Raw genomic sequence first — 26634 nt, 5'->3', positions numbered from 1 at the left:
CCACTAGAACAGAATATGAAAACCTGACTCTCTATTAGAAACACAAAGCCTGAAGTACACAACCCAGGATTATTACAAATACAGTGAGTGCAAGTAATGAACAATGCTACCATTCGCAACAAACTCACACTGGTAGGTGTGGATGCAAGAAGTTTACAAAACCAGAAATGAGACTTTCTATGAGTCCCATGCTTTAGAGTACACTTGTCTGTACACTGTTCATAACATCATGTCTTCATGAAAGACAGACAATGCTGAGCAGTAAAACATACTGCAAACTTTTCTCCCTGAGCGATGAAGGCCTCTCTCCAGAAGGTAATGAAGGCCTCTTGCCAGTGTATTATATTCAGTGACTGATGTGGTACACAATACAAAGCTGGCATTGCCCCATGGCACATTCCAGTTATCCCAAAAGAAGCTGTAACAGTTACTTAGTATCATATTAAATAAGCATAAACTTAAAAATACAGCTATATGCATGGATGTGGGTAGGCCAAAAAGAAAGAACATCGCAGAAGATGGCAATTACTTCAAGAGTTTCCCTCTCAAACATCTCCTATTTTTATAAACATCTAGTGCATATGTGCTAACATCTTCTGTTATGGTCCTACATTACCTCCTACATATTCACAGAACTAATGCCACCCTAAAAGCCCATTCAAGAGATTTAAACTACTACCCAAGCATAAACAGAACCTGTTGGCAGGATAGGTGTCTTTCACAGAGAATACCCCTTTTATGTAAAATAATCCCCTTAGAGATAAAGCATACTAGTACCATGATCCTTTTCATGCATAACCTACATGACTGGATGGGCAGTACTCTCCCAGTCAGACCCTTCTAGCCCTTATGGAAAAGGACTGAAATAAAGTTGGGGTCTGGTATTAATTCTTTGTTATGGTGAATGTCTCAGATATGTGTGTTAACATCTCCTGTTACAGTGAACTTCTCCATTTATATGTGTGAACGTCTCCCATTATGATGAGCATCTTATGGACATGTATTACGTTAAGGTAAAACTTGTTAATAAAACACTTAGTCTCCTGGCAGTTCAAAGTACAACTCTTTTATTAAAATAGAAAAACACGTGTGGGAGACAGTACGCAGAAAGTCATACCTACTCGAACAATGAAAGCAAGCATGTTGTATAGACAATCTTATTATGATAATAAATTTTGTCCATGAAACTATTGACAACATCCAATAGAAATATAACAGAAAGATGTATTTTATACATCAGACCACTACTCTATATCCAATAGATAATTGCCAAGCTGGAAGAAATTACGCTTCATAGTTGTTATCTATTTTCTGTGCCTGCAAGGAAAAGCTGGGCCTCAGGCTAAGGTACTAGAAATTACAAGATAGTTTGAAAAGCTAGTGCAGAGCAGGCACGTACAACATGTATTGTGGAGGGGGCATCTCGGTCTCTGCCATGTGCAGGACTGGGTACCTGACACAGAGGGTGCAATTCAGCAGCTGAAGGCTTTATTTCTGGACTCTCATCCTCCTCTGAAGAGGCATCATCCTTGTCATTTCCATCTGGATTAAACTTATCATGACCAAATTAACCATCCCTGTCAGTAATTATAGGAAATTGAGTAACATAATGATGTGGGCATAGTTTAGCACATCCGGAAAAAGGAAATAAAACCTTTTGTTTATGTAGCTTAGGAAATCCTAAATACATTTGAAAAGAATGTGCATCTGCTGCTACCTGATTATTGTACTTAACTGTACACTTTTTTGATTATTGATGCCGAGTATGTTTTGCTACAGGAGAATCACTGGGTGCGTTTGAAGAGGGAAAATAATCAGATAATTGCTTGATGGCAGGAGGAAAGATAGGTGCCTGAGTAGAAGAGGCATCTGTAGGAGAACTCACACTTTGAGAAGGTGGTGAGGATGGTGGGGATTGCAAAGACTGTGATGGAGGTGAGTCAGTGGAATCTGGCTGCGGGTATGGTGGAGGAGGGGTGGTAAGCACTACTCAACTAAATACATAGTCATCTTCTGACAACTCATCCTGAGTAAGTTGCATCTTTTGAAGTTCTCCAAGAGTACAAAATCCAGAATCCTCTTGAGTTTTACTATCAGCATGTTGAAGATGGACAACCATCTTATTTGCAGTCTGCAGCTGAGATTTTAATCTTGCACTATTGTATTTTAGGCCACGAAGAATAAACAGTTTTTCTCTCTCTTTAGATTTCATCTGCCAGCAGGGATTTTATTACCTTTCTCTTTTAAGCATTTTTGTAAATTTGACAAATTATCCCTGTCAAAAATTCCTGCAAGAGGGAAAGCTAATTTCCAATCATTTTTTGTCAAAGCAATCCACAAATCTAAATATAAACAAGTATCTCTGGAACATTTAGAATTCATACAACCTGTGGGCATACCCTTTTCAGGCTCTTTTAAAGATCCCACACTCACACCCAGTGTTAAAGTAAAAGTTTACAGTGCTAACACAAATTCTAATAATATCCCATACTCATATGTAACACACTCATACTGAAAAACAAACTTACCTTTTGGTCATCTGCAAGTCTGTCAGGAGGGAAAGCAAACAAAGAAAAGGGTGTGGTTGTGATCTGTTTCTTTAGAAAAGTGCACCTGACAGAAAGCTGTCAGAAGGCCCAGTAAAAGAGTCCTTTTTTCTGCAGAAGCAGTTCTCAAAGTCCGGGTCACAGCACCAGCTATTAAGGTAAAACTTGTTAAATAAAATAAACACAGTATCTTGGCAGTTCAATGTACAACTCTTTTATTAAAATAGAAAAATACATGTGTGGGAGACAGTACTCAGAAAGTCGCATCTCCCTGAACAAAGAAAGCAAGCATGTTATATAGAAAATTTTATTATGATGATAAATTTTGTCTAGGAAACTATTGCTAACATCCAATAGAAATATAACAGAAAGGTACATTTTATACATCAGGCCACTACTCTATATCCAATAGAAAATTGCCAAGCTGGAAGACATCACACTTCATAGTTCTTATATATATATATATTTTAACCTAATAAGGAATACATTTCCGTTTTACTATGTGCCTGCATGGAAAAGCAGAGCCTTAGGCTAAGATACTAGAAACTACGAGAAGCTTCTTTTTAGTACTTTTTCATGACTTCAGGATATTCTTGCAATTAATGCGCACTAACCTGTTAACATACACATGCATTTTCTTTCATTATTTTTAACCTGTACAATTAACATCTGTTGACCTGGTTCAGTGAACATCTTATAAAAATGTGCTAACTTATCCTGTTATGGTGAACCTCCTGTACATATTTGCTAGCTTTGTCTATTATGGTGAACATCTTGTACATGTGTGCTAACATATCCTGCTATTCTAAATATCTTGTGCACATATTCTACCATTCTCTAGGGATGACTGTAAATTCAATCAAAGCCTGAGCACTGGCTTTCACCTAGCTAAATGGAGGACAGCCACTGTCATCCCTCTACATAAAGGTGGAGTGTCCACTAACCCAGGCAATTATAGACCCATCAGCCTAACTGGCCTGATCTGCAAGGCCATGGAATGCATTATCATGAACCTTATAAAAAAAGGACATTGGCAGCCTCCAGACACTTGACTCCACATAGTTTGGTTTTGTCAAAGGGAGCTCATGCCTGATAAAGTTGGTTGACTTCCTCAAAACAGTGACCAAAGCCACGATGAGGGGAAGGTGGTGCACACTACATACCTTGACCTAGCCAAAGCCTTTAACACTATTCCCCACTCGGGCCTAATAGATAAACTCTCCCAGCTAGGCATCAACTGGTATGTTACCAGATGGGTAGCTAACTGGCTCACTCAGTCAAAATAGGGGAAGCCACCTCTAGTAGTAGACCCGTAATGATTAATAACAATGTGCTAAGCATGTAATCAGTCATGAATGACATGGGGACCTGTGTTGATAGCAACCTGACTTTTGACCACCACAGTGCCTCTGTTGTACAGAAGGCTTTCTATATGGCCCACCTCATAAGTAAGCATATTTCATCCAGGACAAGGAGGTCATAACATCCCTGTATTACTCCCTTATCAGACCCATTATTGAGTACAGTGCCCCCTTCAGCATGTACCTTGCAAAGCACATGCAGCAGCTGGAGAGACCACAGTGGTTCCTGACCAAGAAAATCCAGGGTCTCAAGCATCTATCCTATACAGATAGGCTAAAAGCCCTGTCCCTGTACTCAGTCTCATACAGACTGCTCAGAGGTGACCTATGTCTGGCATACAAGGTCATCTCAGACCCAGTCTTGATGAAGTTGCTGTATATCTGTAAGTCAAACTCCACTCGTGCAACCTGCATGCAAGGCCTCAACCTGGTCTGCAACATTAATAGAACTTGTTGGTAGGATAGATTTTTGTCCCAAAGACTCCCCAGTCTGTGGAACAGACTCCCTCTCCATTGTAGCAAGAGCAAATCAACTTTAAATAGACTTGTTAAAGACTCAGGAGTTGCGTTTTCCACTCAGGGACCCACAAACATCATTATCTCTACCACAGGTAATGCTAAAACAGAACAACTGAACCACGGTGAGTTCTGAACAATCAATAATAAAAAAAAGATGCTTTCCTCAAATATATCTCTTCGCAATTTGTATAAAATCCTGACATGGTTAGATCCTCCTATAGATACATCAACAGTGGAGATAAAGATTTCACAGATGAGAGGGAAGAAAAAAGTAGCATCAATCTCCTTTCCAAGAAGAACACATACCTTCTCCTGTAGACCCAGTATTTAGTAGGGTAATGGGATGGGAGGTTACAGGAATGTAAGGTACATTAGGCCCCATGCTTGGAAGAAAAGGGAGCAAATACTCACAATTGCAGGAGTAAACGAGCAGAGTCTGAAAGCTGACATCACTGTCTATGTTGCAAAATTACTTGGCTGGCCAAAGGATTAGACTGGTGCAAATGGCTGAAAAATTGCCACATAACAGCCTAAGGTGTGTAGTGCAAAAAGAAATTCTCAGAAATGCCATCTGTCACTATGCAGATTATGAAGTTCAAAAAATTGTTGGATTATTGTAAAGCTCAGGTATTAGATTTTATTAGCGATCCATAAGGAAGGCTACAAGGGTATGCTGACATTATCATTTGCATCTGAGTGATGGAAGCAGGATCTTGCATAGCAGGTTTGGGTTTACATTGGCAAGCGTTTGAACTAGCCAAAAAAGGTGTTACAAAGCACCCTGGAGATATTAACTGCTCACCAAAATATCACTGTAATTAGTAAAGCCAGTTCCAACACTGGGAACAAATGCAAGAGCAGACACATCATTCATAAGAAAAAAGATAAAGGTAGCATATATAAATATAGATAGACAGATGGACAATGCAAAAATGGTTTACCTGGGAGGAAAACATGGGCATGATTTTATTGCTGCTTCTGTCTATCATAGACACAGGTGTCAGACCAGGGGTGAATTTGCAGTTTCCCATCCACTAGTCCATGTTATGCTTGAATAGGCTTGCAAAAGGGTTTTGCTTCACGAGGATGGGACTCCTACTCTAGAGAATGGAAATTCTCTGGTATACATACCTGTCCCTGCAACATGCCCTATTCCGATGCTGTTTGTTTCATGGATATGCAAAAGGTATGCTGGACATAAACCGCCTGTCAGCAGTTGGTGAGCTCCCCATCTAAAATATGTATGTGCAGCTCTGGACAGTCCCAACAGAATTAATCTTTGCAAGGAAAAAGACAAGACAGATGTACTAGAAGGGATGCGTGCAACATGAAGCAAGAGAGAGAGAGGGTGTGTGCACACTCATATGCATGAGCATGTGTGTGCACGCGCGCGCGCGCGCGTGTGCGTGTGCGTGTGTGTGTGTGTGTGTGTGTGTGTGTGTGTGTGTGTGTGTGTGTGTGTAAAGATATATATACATGCACACACGTATAATGATTTTATGACATAAAACTAAAAATTAAAATGATACAAGTGTTTATGTGTTTCAAATAAAAAGTAGAACATTAGCTTTTCAAAAAGGGAGAAATGGCCAAGAATGACAGGACCGACCTGAAGATAGAGGATGGACAGCTGAGAGGAAATGTAAGACAGTCCTAATTCACGAAAAGGGTGTTGCATGACTTGAGCAGCCTTCCACCATGATAGTAAAGTTAAAAATGGTAGAACAATCTAAAAATGTGTAGGATAATTTTTAAAGATTTTTTGTGACAAAGCTCTGAGAAGAATAATGCTGTTTAAGTATAATCTGCAACTCTTACTACAACTATGGCTCGTGTAAGATGATATGAGCCAAATGATCCTGTCATCATGAATTACACTTCATGGAAGCCATTCATCATTTCATTAATCTTTCTCCCCATGTTCTATGCTGACAGCATTTCCAGAAGCTGAACCTCAAAACTGCATATGAGTTTATAATGTCTTGCACATAAACACTTGTATCTGTTTCAAGTGCCAGAAATCTTTCTTGTTCTTCTGAGACGATTATCATTGTTTCTCAGCATGCCATACTGTACTACATTTATGGCATATTAAATAACTCCGAAGTATATATTTCAATTATAGCTTTCCCTATTTGTGTCTGCAATTCATAAAATCTCTGACTTTCATAGTTTAGTCAATTTGACAAATGTAGGTAACTCATTTTGCAAAGCTGCAAAATATGCAGGCCTTGATTCTTATGAGATAAAAAATAAATAATAATAAAAACTTTCATAAACAAACCAGCTTTTTGTCAAACATGATTACCCTGTTACAAAAGTATACTAACAGGAATATCAACACAATACTGAAAATCCCTTTCAAATTGGTGCATTTTACAAGTGGCAAGTATTAAAAGGAAATCACCCATGACAGATGCTGACAAATATATGTATCTTACCTCCAAGACAGGCCCCCATTGCCAGTGCAAAGATGAGGGGTTTTACTGGAAGGTTGACATCAGCATCCATACTGAGATTGAGCAATACAGGGATCTATTAATAAAAAGACAGCCAAAGCAGTAAGTTAGTACAGTAATTCTGTGTGTCTCAATTAAAATAATCTAAACATTTATAAGATGCTGAGTTTGGCAGAAAATAATAGATTTCTGAGTATTCTAAAGGCACCTTAAAATGCAAACTGCAGATCTTTCTTTACTCTGTCCCAAAAACTAGGGTAATTTTTCATTACAGACAGCTATGCATTAACCAGCAGCTTCTTAGTATGGCACCTACTATTTTAGGCAGATAAGTCTCTGGATTCCTGAGTCTTCATTTTTCTCATGGCCCACATTAAAAAAAAAAAAACAGCTTCATCGTCATCTAAGTTACACTTCATTCAATTAATTCCCTTAGCTTATTCAGCAAGCAAAGAGTGGGAGTTTTAGCAACTCATTTTTGGCATATGCTTATGTTTCTTTCTTTCTTATTTCAAGTACATACAACACTTCATGGCTACAGTGCAGTTCGAGAGGGAAAGGTGTACATTTCTTGAATAGTCTGTTAGGAGTATGTTAGGAGTATATCAACACCCTGAAAACAATAGACCAAACATGGACAAAACAAGAGTGGCTGGAGTGACACTTTAAGAAAAAAAAAACACTTTGGCCTGTACTAACCATATACAATTTCAGCACTTGGTTGGCAAAATAAAGGGCAATGCATTTTAATATAGTTGGTTTGATTCCCCTGAGCTTTACTGCTTTCTGTGGACTGAAGGCACTGGAAGAAGAAGGTATACAACAGGCACACCTTGCATTAAATTATATCATTAAGAGTTTTAATAGCTCCTTGGTCCCTTGCAAAATCTGTTTTTCTGTTTCATGATACAGAAGTGGGAGTTGCAAACAATTTTTTTTTCTTCAAAAATGAGTTTTAACCAATATCTTCCCTCTAGTAACTTTCTAACTACGTCAGAAGTTACTGTAAATCACCCTTACATCACTACTTCAGCACCATGTGTCGAAGCTTATCTATATCCATAACTATTCACATATACGCATGTACATCTTATCTATATCTATCCACGTATATGCATATATATACCCTAACAGTGGCAAGTTTAAAGTTAGCACTCATGAGTAAGGATGGAGAAGGAGGCTTGTGCCAATGTACCAACTTAATCATGTGTGCTAATCTTAACCCTAACCTTGCCAATGCCCCTAATTCCAAAACTACACATTACCTTACCAAAACCCTTTCTCTAACAGTACCATTACCCAAGCCACACACACACACACACACACATGCACACACACACACGCACACACACACACACACACACACACACACACACACACACACACACACACACACACACACACACACACACACACACACACACACACACACACACACACACACACACACACACACACACACACACACACACACACACACACACACACACACACACACACACACACACACACACACGCGCACTCTCTTTGCTAACAGCAACAGCCACACATACTGATAAATCTATCCCTTTACCTAGCTCTTAATCTGACTCATTCAGAAATCCTGAAGACACACTCCCATCCCTTAACAAACATGAGCAGCCATATATGACACTAACTCTATCCCATTTCTAGATCTTATTTTGACCCTAACCTGCAAAGACCTGCACACACATTTCTACCCCTGCTGCCAAAGCTTTATAAATATGTGAAAGTTTTGGCATTACACCAAAACCCCACTTACCTCTACATAAGCAGAGCTCACACTACAAAGTTCAGTGTTTCAATTGTTGACATTTACAGCACTCAAACATAAGTGCTTTATATGAACAAACACAGCATTAAACTCTTGTCAACTTAAAGCACATTCAACAGAGTGGGTGGTGCAGTGATGCAGTGGGTTAGCATTGTTGCCTCACAGCAAGAGGTTCTCCAATTCATTTCTCAGCTGGGTTGCCTTCTGTGTGGAGTCTGCATGTCCTCCTTGTGTATGCATGGGTTTTCTCCTGGTGCTCCTGTTTCCACCCACATTACAAAGACATACTTCTGGAGTGTTTCTTCCCAGGCCTCTGCTGAAAATGGGCTCTTTCCCAGTAAAACAAAAATGTTAAATGTTAAAAAAATTAAGTTTACTGCAACCAATGATGTATACATTAAGTGTACAAAGTAAGTAAAATGCTACCATTTTGGTGAAGTTAGAAATATACATTGTTTATAAGACATGTATATGGAGTAAGATGATGAATGGTAGTAAACACAGACAGATGTGAAGTGTTGCATGGCTACGATTAAAGGAACAGAAATGGCTCTACAGATAATACACTTTTAATAATGACAGCAGAGTGTTGGGTTAAATAAGGAGATACTAATCAAGAGGAGAAAGGGGAAGAAGAGACGTAAGAGTTAAACCAATGGCTTACTTGGACGACACAAGGAAGGGACTCAGCAGTCTTATTGACAATGTTCAAAATAACAATACATGCATAGTAAATATTGGTACTGCAGAGAAGGTACAAAAATAGTGTGGCTTAGGAGTTTGTAATGGACAGAGGACAGGCTAGAACTCATAGATTTTTAAGCTGTAAGTTTTCAAAATCTGTGACACTGATGACAGGATGGGGTTCAGGTTTTTTAGCACTGCATAAGAGGAAGAGGAATATTTTGAAGCTAATGAAATTTCAGAGCAGTTTCAAAAAGCAGCTGCTTTTTGATGGAAGGCAATATCAATGAAATTTGGTCTCATTTCCTGCTTGCTTTGGACAATTGCAATGCATACAAAAAATGGAAAGGCTGTGGTTTTGAGTTGATACATGCCACATTAATAGGTCTATGAGGACCACACAAATATCTATATGCAGTAGTTCATGTAAAAAGGTCACCTGGATAAATAGCAGTTTATAAAGTCCATCAGATTTAGTTATGGTATGCAGTTGTGTGTACTTACCTCGTATTTTGTTGAAACTGTGCCAGGTAACTGCACTTACTTTCTAGTTTGTTGTGCACAATGACATTTAAATAGAGAATGCATCTGCAGAGGGATCCTGTGGAGGCTTAACAGTGGTCTTGTTTAAAATGATTAGTTCTAGTTCATGCAGCATTTATTTATGGAATAAGTTCATGTAAGAGAGAGAGAGAGTTAATTTTGAATAAAATTCTCCTACAGAAAGAGGACAATCATTGGAATCCAATGACATAGGACATATGATATATGACATACGGGATTTGACTGAAAAATGAAGGCTAAACTAAATATAATTTTGGGGAAGGTAAACAAACTTGTGTAATATATAACAGGTTTCTGCAATGACACTGAAGACTTAAACATCAGTTCTAGTTTGTTTGTCTTTTCCTGGTTAGGGGTCGCCACAGCGGAACTCCGGTCTGCTAATGATTGGCAGTAGATTTTTATGGTGCCAAGTTGCCAGCCTGACACCCAACCTTCAGAAAAGGCACACCCATTCATGCATGTCTTTCGGAGGCCACTTGATCATGGGGAGAACATGTAGACTCAACGCAGAAGGCATTCCAGTCAAGAATCAAACAAGAGAACCTCTTGCTGTGAGGCAACAATGCTACCACTGCACCACCACGGCACTTAAGTGTTCCAGATAAAAGACAATAGATGTAGAATCCTAAATGTGAGAGCAAGAGTAGCAAGACAGAAACTGTGAGGCAAAATGCCAACTTTAAAACAAAAATGTACAGAATGGGAAAATACATCACAAAGTGATAAATGATGCACTACTAAAGCAGGAACAGACAGGCTGGAACATGTTACATTTGTTGAAACCTGTTAAAAACTTAATTTAGTAAAAGTACTAGGCTATCTTTACAGATGGACAGAGCACAGGATTAGGAAACTTGCTGAGGCCTCCAGGGGCACAAGACACTTGATAATAAAAATGCCAAAGAGCTCAAAAGGTTTACATGACAAGCAGCATGGAACAAAAATAACAAGCTTGACTGGGTGATGTTTTGCATCTGAACAAAGCAGTATTATTCAATGATAGTACATAAAAGAATATGCCAGTTTTACTCACTCTGTGGGACTTATGGTGTCAGATAACCATAAACAGTTTGATGCACTTTACTATGCTTCCTCTTGTATGGCATAAGAATATATTGGAGCCATATGTTGGAAGAAGCTGTGAACCTTTATACTGGATTAATGAATGGTAAAATGATCTGGTGGCAGACTCCCTGAGGTAATGGGGAATACAAATGAAGGGTAAAGTGATCTGGTTGCAGACTCCCTGAGATAATGGTGAATACAAATGAAGGGCAAAGTGATCTGGTGGCAGACTACCTGAGGTAATAGTGAATGCAAATGAAGGGTAAAGTGACCTACCGTCAGACTCCCTGAGATAATGGGTAATACAATAGAGATGGTTCAGTTTGCCTAAATTAGCCAGGCAAACCAGCAAAAGTATGTGCCTGTGCAACAGCATAAAATACTGACGACTGTAATGCTGTGATGTTAGGGATGTTAGGCATGTGTCAGGCAAAGAAAGGCATATGGAGGTAATCATTCTTGTGAAGGTTATACTGGTTTCGTGTACAGAGAGGTTCCCAGGCAATTAGTGTAAGGCTCCCATAAAAGCTCTAGAATAGAAGAAACCTCCACAGTGAGATGGAATATTACTGTAAAGAAATGTAAGAAGATAAAACCTACCTTAGATTACTTAGGGAAAACATTTAATGAATGCTAAGAACAGCCTCTGCAAAATTCATTAGCTAACTATATGCATATTTCCTTGTGAAGTAAGGAGAAATAGTAGGTCAATAGCAATATTATTATTGTCACCTGTTGCTGTGGTAACTATGCCATGCAACTGCACTATTTTCCACAGTGAGGGTCATTGTACCAGTAAATTGCCACTTTTGCATAGCATTCAAAACTATAAAAGAACACTCCTGATGTAGAAGGTTACAAAAACCCACCAAAGCACAGCAGTATCAAAACCTAGCCGATGCCTATACCAAGTGTCTAGTCTGTAGTGATAGACTGTTGTCCAAGATAAAACTTTCAATATGACATGAAGGAAAACATTGCTGAAGCATGCTGCAGAAATCCCTGCTGCTAATGGGGAATGAGCTCTAATACAGTCATGGAGTGGTTTGCTATATTTACCATAGCAAACGGTAATAGAAAGACACAGCCACTTGAATACAATTTTCATGATGACAGGCAAAGCCTCCTTTTCTGTCTTTTTAAGGGAAACAAAGTGTTCTGGAGTAATATCTCAAATGTTTGTGAATATTCACTTTGTCCAATACACGTTCCCTAGCATTTTGGAAGCTTGCATTAAAACATTGGAAAATAGGACTGGATCTAGAAAACAGCTGACATCACCTTGGTCAAGAAGGAAGGAGTGGTCTTCAGGGAAACTCTCTTACTATAGAAGAATGTCTAAAAAGGTTTGTGATTAATGCTTGTAGGTCTGATATTTCTCTGTTTGAAATAAGACCTGCTAGAAACATAGATTTGCAGAAGAGGTATTACACGCCCACAGAGTCTGATAGCACAAATGGAGGCAAAATAAATTGCTCTAGTATATAAACTGAATTTTCAGGGGAAATAAATTTATAATTTAAGAGTTTTCAAGTGCAGGAAATCATTAGTAAAGTTCCTGATGGTATCATTAGCTACTGTTTGTAGAAAAAAAAGGGAGACATGCTAAAATTGCAGAAAAAAAGCAGATGTATAAAGGATTAGGCACATTATGCTTGAAAGATGTAGCAGAAATTGTCTTGGATAATTTGGTGACTCTAGAAAGTTTAATGAAGTCTAAACTATGCATCATTTATTTTCAATTTCTGAAGGTACAAATTCCATGTATTAGGCCTTTTAGCCTCTCTGAGAACATACATGACATTAGTAGAGAACAGAGTGAATCTGTGAAGGCGAAAGGCCGAGGTACCAGATCGCTTATGAATAAAGAAGATACCCTGGTGAAGTGCTGGTGGATGTGTGTTTTATTTCACTATTTGCAGGCTGGTGTGTTTCAACAGAGTGAATCACTCTGTGAAATCAGAATTGTATCCTTCAAGTTGAAAGGTTCTGAGATGGGGTAAAAGTCTTTGCCTTTTCAGAAAGCAATGCTCCTGCACTGGAAGATGCAATAATGAATTTGTAGATACCTGTATTACATGGCAGAAAATGGCTTTCTTTGCCAGACTGATGCCATGATAATAAGACACAATCTCCCCTGTTTTACTCTGACTTTCTGACTCGTAGGAAAAAGAGGAAAGGCAGACATATGAGATAATATATGCATCCATTTCCCGTACTGCCTCATGCTGAATGAGGAAAAAAGCACACTGGAAGCTATCAACTAGGCTGAGTGGCCAAAAGATTCACCTTTATTATGGTGAGCCCTCTGACTTGTAAACTATTGTGTTGTCTGTGCAGATTCACAGTGTAACAAGCAGGAAATTGTTTTAGAAATCTAGCAATGCTCTTATGGGCTCATAGGTAAGAGCAGCCCTTCATACCCATTTCACTTTTGGTGCTTGAATTCATCTATCCCATTTGCCTCGTCCATCATATTGTCAGTAATTATATATTATCCACTGTGAGAATAACTACCATCATACTATAGATAATTTGAGGGTGTCCATGCATGGGATAAAGCATTCACCAGATGCCTTTGTCCATTAGAAGTACAAGGGGTAGTCCTGGGGTAAATTTTGTGTTTTCTTTCCATAGAGCCAAGGTCTGCTTGAATATGGACAGCAATGAGCTTTGCTTTACATTGATGGGGAGTCTGTTCCAGAGCAGCAGTATCCTCTACATAATAAACCTGTACCTTCAAACCATTCTGTTGATGTTGCAGAAGAGGTTTAGATCACTTGACCGAGTATTTCTGATGCCATTTGACTTGCTGATGTGTGGTAAAACTATCCTTACTGGGTCAGAGAATGTCTTGTATGGCAGTTTGCAGGATACTAAGTATAGTAACAAAGCTTTGAGTCAGTCCATGTAGGACACATTGTTTAGACCTTGTATCCTTTTAGTAAGGTTTCTCTGTGGTTGTTCCAGTTGTTGCATGTGTCCAGGCAGACACATGCCAAAGGGGGTATTATGCCTAATTATTGGTATAATAAGGGCTAGGTAAACGGGACAATGACATACCTAGATCTAGACACATTCCCATTATTTATAAAATGTACAATATAGAAGGACTTTCTTATGACAATGGACACATGTTGGTTGAAAATTAGGTCACTGTCCACATAAATTCCAAAGTCCCAAACAATTGAGTCAGTTTTTAAGGTTGTATTGTTGATGTGGTAGTTCCCCAGGGTAGATGACTTCCCAAAGCATACAATAATGCATTTTTGGCATTTAGTTTCAGTCCATGATTCAAACACCAGTTGTTTGTTTAAGACAAACCTTCCTGCAGGATGGCTAAGTCATATGCGGATTCAGTAACTGCACCCAGCTTGCAGTCATCTGTAAACTTGGCCAGCCAGAGCCCTTTTATATTTGCTTTTATTTCAAAGGAGTAGAGTAAACAGGAGAGGTGCCAGTATTGAACTCTGAGGGACTCTAGTGGTGACTAGTCTCTTTGTTGTGTTAGCTTCCCCTGGTTTGAATTCCTGTGCCCTATCTGTGAGCAAGTTGGCAATCCAGTGGGTGACAGTCGGTATTCCCACGTTATTAGCTTTGGGTCATATATAGGAATTTTTTGAATTCTGGATAAACTCTTAGTAGTACCAAATACCCTAATGTAGGATCGTTTGGTGTTTATAGTAAGTCTGTTGCATAAACACCAATTCCATATTGATATGAGGTCTTCTTGTAGACTAGAGATAGATTGCTTTGAAGGCTTGAGCCCTTAAATTATGGAAAATTCATCAGCATACATTGTGATGTATCGATTCAGTGAATCCTTTGGTAGGTTATTAATAAACAGAGAAAAGAACAGCTGGTGCGAAGACAGATCCATGGGGTACACCCCAATGAGAGAGACAGTTTGTGAAGGAGTAGACTGTCCCAATATGGTGCATTATCTGTTGGAAAGATAGCACTTAAGTCATGAGATAACTTGACTTGAAAATTTTAAATCCACCAGTTTAACAAGTAGTAAATTATGGTCAACAGTTCTAAATGCTTTTCTTTAGATCTAGGACAATTGTTCTAGTTGCTGTTTCCTTTTCCATATGTTCATATAATTGTAAGGTCACTGCATTGATAGCTGTCTGTGTGCTGTATTAAGACCTGAAACTACTATCTGATAGAAGGTCATATTTCTGAATAGTTTCCAGAATTTGATTGTAAATTAGTTTTCCATAATTTTAACTAATGTGCAAATCTTAACAAATGATCCATAATCAAAAAATTGGTTAGGAATACAATTTTAACTAACAGAACAGTTAAGTCAGGTTTGAATTAAGGAGAGAGAATCTTACTAATGGAGGTTGTAGATGTAGGATAAGGGGTTAGACAAAGTTTTAGCACCATCATTAAGTATTTTAGCATGAAGGTAGTAGAACCCATCTCAATACCGAAAGATTGCCAAATTCTGGTAATAATGGCCACACAGGTAAAAAACGCACTATCCAAACCTAAGAATACAGCATCCATGGGACAAGACAACATCCAGGCTGTGTATTACATGAACTGCAAAATGAACTGGCACCTCACCTAAGGGTCATGTTTAATCATAGCCTCACCTCAGGCTTCATGCCCACTGAGTGGCGCACATCTACAGTTATCCCACTCAACAAGGGGGGATCCACCTTGGATCCCGGGAACTACCGCCCCATCAGTCTGACAAGCCTGATCTGCAAGGCCATGGAACATATTATTATGGAACTTATAAACAAAGACATTGGCAACCTTCAAACACTGAACACCACGCAGTTTGGGTCCGTGAAGGGCCGATCTTGTTTTCTGAACCTGATTGACTTCTTTAAATCAGTAAGGTGGTCCACACAGCCTATCTGGACCTCGCCAAGGCCTTTGACACCATCCCCCACTCTGGAATCATAGATAAACTTACTAAGCTGGGCATTAATCCCTACGCCACTTGATGGGTTGCCAACTGGCTTACTGACAGAACCCACACTGTAAAAGTAGCCAACTCCAAATCCAGCTTCAGACAAGTGACAAGTAGAGTACCACAGGGTTTAGTCCTGGCATCTACTTCGCTGAAGTACAGGCCAACATTAAGGGACTCTGGATAACAAAGTTCGCAGATGACTGCAAACTGGGAGCCATTATTGAATCTCCAAATGATGTGGATATTCTACAAAAGGGCCTTACAGAAACAGATGCCTGGTGCCAGAGCCATGGGCTCAAGCTCAATGCCAAGAAATGTATAGTTATCCCCTTTGGGAAAAAACATGTGCCAGTGAATTATCACATAGGTGGCAGTACACTAAACACCGAAAGTGTGATAAGAGACTTAGGGACACAGGTGGACAGTGGTCTCCCCTTAGATAACCACATTGCCACAGCAGTCTGGAAATCCTTCAATGTGGCACACCTCATCACTAAGGGCTTTTCATCCAGAAAAAGGGAGGTCATTGTCCCACTCTACTCATCCCTAATTAGACCCATTATAGAATACAATGCCCTGTTTGGTATGTACCTCTCATCTGCAACAATTGGAAAGGCCGCAGAAATACCTCACTAAAAGAATCACAGGCTTAAAGGAGATGCCCTATGCTGACTATCTAAAAAAACTCCACCTATACTCTGTCACATATCGTCTACTCAGAGGCTTATCATACAAGGTCATGTCAAACCCAGAGCTGTTGGACATGCTCCACTTAAAGAAATCCCAAACCCTCAGAGACACACACTCCAGGGATCTAAGCCTTGCCATCACAATGAACAAAACATGCTGGAGGGATAGGTTCCTGACCCAGAGACTCCCCCAGACTCTGGAATAGATTGCCCATACATGTCAAGCAGAGTGCCTCCTTGGCTCTCTTCAAAAGGAACCTTGATGATTGGATGGGAAATAGAAAATTCACCCTGGGGATCACGTCAGTCGCCCTGCTAGACAGGGGTCCAGGGAAGTAACTACTGTGGGAAGAAATAGCCAGGGAATTGTTATGGCTAGGCTTGTATAGGGCCTATGGCCGATAGCCTAGTACCAGCCTATGAACTTATGAACTGTGTACAATATATATAGGATAAGGAATTAGACAGAGTTTTAGCACCAGAATTATGTATTTTAGGATGAAGGCAGTAGAACTGCAAACTATATCCATAGGATATGGGATTAGAAAGAGTTTTAGCACAAGCATTAAGTATTTTAGGATGAAGGTAGTAGAACTGTGTGTTATATCTATAATTTGTTGTACTTAACAGGCCTTGTATTTGTTGACAATTTGTTTGAAGTGAAAGGGAGGCTATGTAAGTATTTTGAAATTGTAAGATTTACTGGAATGTTTTGGCTAAAGTAGGTAACTATGTTAGATTTAGCTTCAGACATATTAAACTTTATAAAATGCATTTGAACTGAGCTTAATGTAGTGAGAGAAACTGCTTTTGGAAAATCTTCACAGAACTGAGTGACTTTATGTGTCTGCAGAAAGTTTTTGGATCAGCCATGTCATTTTGTTAATAGGTACTGAACCATAGTTTGCATTAGGAATTCTACTATCATTTGCTAGCTTCTAGAATACTTCAGGCTTTGAATTGTTTTATCATGTTTCCATAACAGTCATGTTTTGTCCCTATCCTTCACATGTGTTCACAACTCACCATTTATTCAGGAAACATTAGTTCCCATTTAATTTGCTTTTTATAGGTTCATACTTGGCTATTAGACTGCAGACTATTACAAGCTTAACTAGCAACCAGAGGTCAGAGTCAAAGCCTGTACCTTTTATTTGTAAATCCATCCCATCTCCCCTAAATTCCCATGAAATTCCCTTGAAAGAACAAAGTCTGTTTAGTACTGGTGTAAGTAGGTTACAGAAGGAAGGCCATGCAGATTGTAGATCCCAACAACTGCATATACATGCGTCAGTGGTGGGCAAGTCATTATTGCAGAGATTTTCAAAATTATTTGGAAAGGAGAGAGTAACATTGATTGTGCAATGGTTGCTAAGATCATCAGGAAGGATTATTAGTTTATGGGGGTTTTCAGGAATATTGGTTATAATAATATCTAAAAGGGAACTGCAGTTTGTAGAGGGGTTAATCCTTGCTCCATCCATAACTATTTGTATTAAGGTCTGGGAATCAAGAGTTATGTTCCTGCTTGTACACCCTGATGCCTAACATAACAAAGACACTACACCAGAATAACAACATCATGTCACATGTTGTTAACATCATTCTGAACACAAGTATTTCACACTACTCCTGAGAGTTGGAGAATGTGCAGCATTCCTGCAGCTGCAGCACTATGCTTTCATATTCACTTTATAAATGAATTAGAGTACCATGAGAAAACTATCCCCTCATTTAGGATAACAGCAAGTCAGTGATTCCAGACATTAAAGTTTCATACGTTATTGCACCCAACACATCAACACATTACCTTTGTTTGTGCCTTGTGTTAAACAGATACCAGATGATCTGCCAGTTAGGGCTGGGTTTAGCATAATGGTTAAGGTCTTCACTTCACGGACACAGGGTTTGATTCTGAACTTTACTGGCTAGGCTTAAGATGGCCCTTCAGGGCAGTTAGCCTAGTATTCAACAATGAACCAATGACACAGGAATGTTATGGACATATAAGTGTCTTTTTAAAACTCGATTTTCAAAAAAAAAATACTCCTATTTCATAAAAAAAAAAAAAAAAAATCAATTAAAAACAATACCCCTATTGTATTTAAAAAAGAGAGAATATACATGTGTACAGATCATGCAAGGACCAAAACAAATATTTTTAACAATATTCCATTCTGGAGCTTTGCTTTTGAGCTTTAAGCACAGTATGCTATCCCATAAATTGTTTTATAAGGGGCCCAGTTTGAATCTGAACTGTCTGCTGTATTTTTACTAGCCGTAAGGGATGAATGTAGTTATGTTTGCAGATATGCATACCACCATTACCACTACTTCTATTCCCTAGTGTGTTATGCAAGCAACTGACTGCATGGGATTGCCTCTTTCTGTTTTTCTCCCATTTGGGCTGTCCATAGCCTTACTGGGCCTCTACACCACTGGAAGGACGTTATTTACACAATAACACACACCCTAGAGGGCATTGTTATACTTAGAGAACGGGCTGCCTGTAAAATTGTTTTGTATTTGCTTGCTTTTTGTTTTTTTAATTACTATATGTATATTTTTAATATTTTTGAAATAAAATAGTTCCTTTGCCTACTGTTTAAAACTTGCTGTAGTAGATGCTGGCAAATCATGGGGGAGGGGTTGAGCTCACTGAGTAAGAAGTTATATTTGAGTTTCAAACCTTATCATAGCTCTCAACTAATCAGGGGCAAATCTCAACAGAATTAGGGACACTTAAAATATTAGTACTGTTAACTTGAAACAAAAGATTTTTTCAAAGATTCAAAGAAACGTTATTGTCATTTAGGACCACACAAGTGCAGCCTAAATGAAATTACAAATATCAGCTCACGAGAGAAATGCAGTGCAAATATAGATACAGCGGTACCAAAGAATAACATAAGAAAGAAAATAACACATATGACATGCAAGAGGTAGTTCACATTATATAAACACATTCAATACCCATTATCCAGTGATAAATAATAAATACCCACCACCAAACCCCTACACTGTTAAGACAGAGAATAAATAGAGACTAGTGAATAGCAGCTGTTTAGTTACCGTATTGCACTTGTTAACCTTAGACGTGACTCAGTACAGTCATCATATTGCATAATAGTAATGCTGGCGGTAATTACTCAGAGCAGCAGGATTAAATGAAAAAAGAGGCTTCAATGTAGCCGGTATTACGGTCGGTATCCATATTAATAAGTCTCACAGCTGTAGGATACAAACTGTTCCTGAATCTGGTAGTTCTACAGCGGAAGTGACAGAATAAGAGAATGGGCAGGATTCACAAAGCCTCCGTGTAAGAGTTACAAGGCTTACACGGAGGCTGCAGTTAAACAGTGTGACGTCAGCATGTCATGCATATGCATGAGGGCATGCTGAATCACACCTAAGGCTTACACGGTCCGTAGAAGACAGTAGGGGGCGTGTCCATAGGCCGAGCCCTGCAAACGGACACGCCCCCAGAAGAGTAAAAGTCCCGAAAGTAAACCCCCACGACAGAGCCCATGTAAATGTGAATAAACACAACACAACACATGCCCCCACAGACTACGAACATAAAATGTAGAAATGAACATCTTATAATTTTTCTTTTAAATTGTAAAGATGTTTGCCCGTGAGAGCGCTCGTTTGCACAGGTGTGCCCGTAGCTTAGCCACAGTTAGCAGTCAGTGGAAAAGCATATAAGAACTAAATATGCAAAGTAAGCCAAGAAGCAATAGCATAGCGGTAGAGACATCGGCTGAAGAGCAGGCAGTCATGGTTCGAGCCCCCCAACATCAATTTTTATTTTTAGTGAAATAAGCACGAAACAAGTCCCTGACATATATGTACACATATAAAATTATATTTTATGTAAAATGTAATGAAATGGGCCATATATTTTGAAGAAATTTGAGATAACAAAATAATAAAAAATGTCAGATGTGCCTATAGCTGAGCTACAGTTTAACAAGTTGAGTGCATCTGCCCGTAGGTGAGCAGTGGTTTAACAGGTATAAAATGAGTGCCTGTAGGTGAGCAGTGGTTTAACAGGTGTAAAATGAGTGCCCATAGGTGAGCAGTGGTTTAACACGTTGAAACTGTGTGCCCATGGCTGAGTTGAGTGTAATATGCATGCTGACAGCCAAATGACGCTTACACCAGCGTAACCGCTTGCGGAGCTGCGAGCCACGCCAACAAGCTAACCGACAGGCAACGTTGAGCAAGCTGTAACAAAACTGCCTTTACACAGACACACCTCCTAGCCTGTGTAGACAGTCATAAAATATAAAAAGCAGTGGCCAGGTTCAAACCCAGGATACCATGCACCATAGTCAAGGTACTGAACCACTAAGCCATGACAGTTGCACTAAGAAATGCAGTAATAGCATATATATAGGAATGAATAGAAAGAGGAGCATGACAAAGCAGGTTTTGTGAAGCTGATACAATTCCAAATTGGCCAATCACAGATAAGTGTGGGAAAAATGGCATATATAAGCCCCATAGGCGGGAATACACAGCATAACCGATTGTAGAACCGACTTGCAGCCAGAATGTCAGGTGTAGGTGAGGGTAGTTGCTTTCAAGCACAGAGGTGGGGCATTGAGGAGTCCAAATATATGGTTTGGCTCCTTGTCCACAATCATGAGGCCCAACTCATGCAGGGCCAGGTCCTGTGGGGAGCATATAGGGCTGAGGCATGGGACCGGTTGGCTCATGATCTCACCAGTGCCACAGGGATACCAAGGACTGGTGAGCAGGTCCGTCACCACCATGCGGACCTGAAGAGATGGAAGCAGGTCCAACTGAACCGTTGGATCCAGGAGGCCTGGCAAATGCCCAATGCCCCACTACTGAGTAAGTTACATGTAATTATTTATGTAAGAAATTAACCTAGCTGATATTATGGAGATGTGTATTCCAATATTACTTTATTTATATTACAGCTGCAGGTGTCCGTTCTGCGAACCGTAGAGCCTATGGCGATAGGCTGGCATGGTTGCGCCACCAGGCAGATCAGTAATCCTCTCCCTGTAACTGTAAATAAATATATAAGTATGACAGTTAGCAAAAGAGTGCAGTGTAGTCACTAATTAATAAAATGTGCAAGTAACAGTGTAAGAGGGTTTGCAAGTATTGCTTGATTACAAAAGTGTGATGCAGTCTGTAATCCAAACAGAAAAATGAAACAAGTCTGAAATAAAGATGTCCCACCTGTAATATAATAGTACATAACCTGCAGCAGGCTGAAAAGTACAGCTGCAGAAGCTGAGTAAAACACATGTGTGAAATATATCCCTGTTGAAATACAGAAACATGACAGAAGTGAGACTGTTGGAAAGGATTGTTAGAACTACAGGTAAAACATGTCAATAAAGCCTAGAATTAAGTACCATCCTGAATTGTAAAAATAAAACAAGTGAGAGAGTGTGAGAAAGAGTTATGAATCCACCAATAAAGTAGTAATAACTCCTGAATAAAGTATACTGCAGTCAGTACAGAATGAAATGAATGTGACAAGCAGAACCAAACAGTAACATGTGTTGAAAATGTTACTGCAGCTGGAATGTGTATCCCAAAATCTGGATATGTTGCTCTCAGTCTGCAATATGCAGATAGTATGGTTGTCTGAAATACCAAACATCCACAGTTGTCTATAGCTATATAAAGCAAATGTAGCAGGATGATGTAGCTGAACAGAGCCAGATATGAATGTGTATGAATAAAATGAAAATGTATATTGATGTAGCAGTAACATTCCTATCACCAACTTGAAGTAGTTATCACATAGGAAACTGTAGGCAGAACTGTAGTGTGTATATATCTGCAGCTATTAGAAATGTACAGCATATGTATTGGTATTTGAAGTTGTTAATTAAATTTTCTTCACCCTACCCTATAACCACATATAATCCATTCCACGTGAAATTGGTATGTGCAATCACAATTAACACCCCTGGACATTTGTCCTGTTGGTTCATACATATTTGCATGTGCGTTGATGCATCTGCCCTGTTCATACATCCAAACCTGATAGCCTGTTGCCATCAATCAACCCTGCATGTTGTTGGACTGTGTATTGCTGTTCAAAATATGCATGTGTTATGCTTGCTGTTCAATGGTTTGAATATCTGGGTGTTTGGTTAATGGGAATACTAATGCATGCTGTTACAACTAATTGTGAATGGTATTGTACGTTACTAACCCAAACTGTCATGACATAATGCAAAACATAGGACGACAGGGAAGGCGGGTTCCAGCGGACCCACCTCTCCCTCCTCAGCTGGCGAGTGCACCTGGCAGTAGTGCCCAGGCCGGACCCTCCTCCAGTAGCCCTGTGCCACCTGCAGGTGGAAGCACTGCAGGGGATGGGGCTTGTCCCCCCTCTGCAAGTGTGGCCGGAGGAGAACAACCACTCACCCTCCGTAGTGTCCGGACTGTGGTGCGTAGGGAGATCCGGGAAGCTGTTCTTGGGCCCCTATGCCAGCTTGAGGCACAGGTGGCACAACTAACGAGCGTGCTTGCTGCCCGGCCTACACAGCCCCCAGCACAGCCCCATCCTGGGCCGTGAAGGCACAGTGGCAACTGCCCATGGGTGGGGATATCAGTTCCACTGTTGCCATCTGTGGGCTCATGGGCTCTAGATATCCAAACATCCATCCCCGTCAATTGTGTAACCCCCCCACATGTGTCATACACCGCCCCTGTATGCATCTTGTTTGTCTTGTCTGTTAACCTACCCAACCTACCTCCCCAGCTATACCGACTTCCTGTACCTGACATACCACTCTCACCTGAAAAAAAAAAAAAAAGGGCACTCTGTACCCACAAAAAATTACGCCCCATACATAGCTGCCCATTTCGCACACATGTCTGCTGGACATAGAAACTGTCAATTACAATTGGCTGTACAACAAGTATTATTGTTGTCCTTACACCTCTCTCAGGGGTGGAAGGTTTCAAATGTCACACCAAATTACAAACATATGCACAGCTGTTGCTGATGAAGAAATGGGCAGCTATGGGCCTTACCTACATCCCTCCTGCAAAACCCGAGCTTGTTTCCCTACTGTCTTGCCCTCTTTGTGACCCCTTTTTCACCGCTTTCCTGTCTCCCCATTTTCATTTCTTTCAAAGAAATTAGCGCGGGTGTGAGCAAGAGTAAGCACATTTAAGCGGTTGTAAGTGGGTGTGCGTGGAGCTGAACACCAGTGCGCATGCGTGAGCTCCGCGCAAACCAGCGCTAACCCAGTTACAACTGCTTAAAAGTGCCTTAGTCACTCTGAATGACAAGGCCTGTAGTCTGCTGAAAAGCAAAATAAAATCCCACTGTCAGTCCCAAACCCAGGACCTTGGAAACAGTAGTCTGCATGACTTACCACTAAGCCATGACTGTTATATAAGAACATTGTGCTACTATAAATATATCATGTAATAGTAGGAATGAATGTAAAGGGAATATAGGATGTGTTGTACACAAAGCATGTCATGTATATTTACTGTCAAATGTAGTGGATTTCTATAATAGTAGTGTGTGAACAGAAACAGCCATGCTAGTTGGTAGCTAGTAGGTAATAATGTCACTGTAGCACCTTGCAAGCCACACACATACTCACAGCAGGATAATCACTGCCCATACCCCACAACCTCTTACAGGAACACATCTGGACTAAGTAATATAAAATGTGGAGCAAAGGCCCAAAAACAGGGACACATTCCAAATAATGCAACAACAAACTTAGACAGTTCAGAGTAACAGGTTCTGCATTTTGTTAGATGTTTGGAAGGGTATGAAGTCTGAAACTGAAATGTTTGTCACTATAGTCTGACTTGAGCCCAGAGTGATTTGCCAGAAAAAGCTGTTTATGAGATATGGACCAAAATATGAGGCAAAAATGTGGACAACCTGCAAATATCTGTACACTTGAGAGGTCTGACACTGCCATATTTGAATAGTTAAGAGCCTAGACATAGCAACAGTGACTGAGTTACAGGGATGCCCCACAGACTCCTGTGAAATGTACAAACAGTAGGCAGAAAGGTGTTACAACACATGCAATGGTAACTATGAAGTACTGAAAGTATGCACCACTTGCATGTCGGAAATAGTGTAGTAATACATATGCTCATGCTAACCCACAGTCACAACTGCAGAATACCAGGCAATTTAATGGGTGCACCCCACTGATATGTACCATTCCATGAGGCAGATAAAAGATGCACCTGAGAGTCTCTGGGGCCTGCTCAGCAGCATACTCAAATACCCTAATAGATGTCAAGGCCCACACCATGGCCAGACCACACTGCATGCAGTAACACTCTAGCAGATATAGCAAGCATTCCAAGGTGTGAATGTACATGGAAAATAGGAAAGCCACAGCAACACACTACAGTCAAGACACCTAGCAGGCATACAAGTAGTGAATGTAAAGGGCAAATATTGAAGCCATAGCAACAAAGTGCAAGAGCCACTGCTATATACCAGTTACACCACATGTCCCAGAGGAAAGCACACACACCCACATTAACAGTAGTAGTAGTCTTAGGTGTCAGTGTACATACACACTTAGTACAGGAAACTGGAGAAATGAATGGAGAAATGTTAATCTACAACACAGCCAGAAATATGAGAGAGATACTAACCTTTACACTCACAGAACAGTGTCCACAGCATACCAGCATGGTCCCTGCCCTTAAACTCTGAAAGGGCTACGCCTATCTCACATACCTTTTTATAGCACTGTCCTGGAATCACAGTGAGAACTGCAATCAGTACACAACTGGCTGCATGCAATTAGCAAATGCTGGCTAACAATTGGTGCAGAGGCCATCACATGGACATATGCAGATACCTACAAAGCATGCTGTACTCCCAGTCCACACATGCAATACTTTCATTGCACCCTGTGGAGGTAGGGAGAGACAGAGAGAGAGAGAGAGAAAAAAAACATACACAAACAAAACCAGTCATCAAAACCCACTCGAAAGCTGACAACTGCCAACTGGAGCAGCAGGACACCAAACCAAACAGCAACGCAAGCAGCTGTGACAAACACAGGTAATGTAAAGTAATACTTTAAAAGTCTACATACTGTGAACCCTCCATATGTGTCATTGGTCTGTATCCATATGTATATGAAGATGTGCATAGAGCAGGGGACATACAGCAACTATCAGTGAAGGCTGTACATACATATGTATGTGAGGGCATCTATGTGCACATATCAATGTAGGTTGAATGTAGGTTGTAGTGCAATGTACAAAGTAGGTTTCACAGTTATGTATGTTTAGCAGTATGTTAGTGTGTGTATACAGTTTTGTAAACAAACATGTTGATATACCCATCTATCATATGGATACGTATGTATGTCAATATATGTATGTATGTATATATATATATATATATATATATATATATATATATATATATATATAATATGCATATATGTATACATACATAGAGAGGGATGTAGGAATACATAGACAGATGTAGATAGATAGAATATGTAGAAACATATATATGTAATACACACATACAGATATAGATATATGTAGATACAGATACATAGACAGACAGATCTGACTATCTACAGATATGACTGTATATGATGATCTCACACTCCCCTGTCCCACCCCTCTGTCACTCTCACCCCTCTCTGTCACACACACCCTCTCCATATCTATAGCAATATATGTACATTGGATATATATATATATATGTGTATATGTATACAGACATATATATATATATATATATATATATATATATATATATATATATATATATAGACATATATCTATATATATATATATATATATATATATATATATATATATATATATATATATATATATATATATATATATATATAGATATATATATATAGAGAGAGAGAGAGAGATGTATATATATTCTGAGTGAGGCACATGTGTACAGATGTATTGCAACAGGTGCCTGGTGACAAAGGCATGGAGTGAACACCAGTGTCGAAACTGGAGTACCATAC

General features: G+C 39.6%; 1 protein-coding gene across 1 annotated transcript in view; it reads right to left on the bottom strand.

Annotated features, from left to right (window-relative positions):
* OCA2 (OCA2 melanosomal transmembrane protein) overlaps positions 1-26634 on the bottom strand; it is a 1553018-nt gene that overhangs the window by 498995 nt on the left and 1027389 nt on the right. The window contains exon 19 of the mRNA XM_044071808.1: positions 6868-6961. Within this exon, the coding sequence (XP_043927743.1) occupies positions 6868-6961 (94 nt within the window). The remainder of the gene's footprint in view (positions 1-6867; positions 6962-26634) is intronic.

The sequence above is a fragment of the Protopterus annectens genome, chromosome 5.part0, assembly GCF_019279795.1.
Source record: "Protopterus annectens isolate FY-2018-M chromosome 5.part0, PAN1.0, whole genome shotgun sequence".
NCBI classification, from domain to species: domain Eukaryota; kingdom Metazoa; phylum Chordata; order Ceratodontiformes; family Protopteridae; genus Protopterus; species Protopterus annectens.
This window is presented reverse-complemented; position numbering and strand designations above follow the sequence as displayed.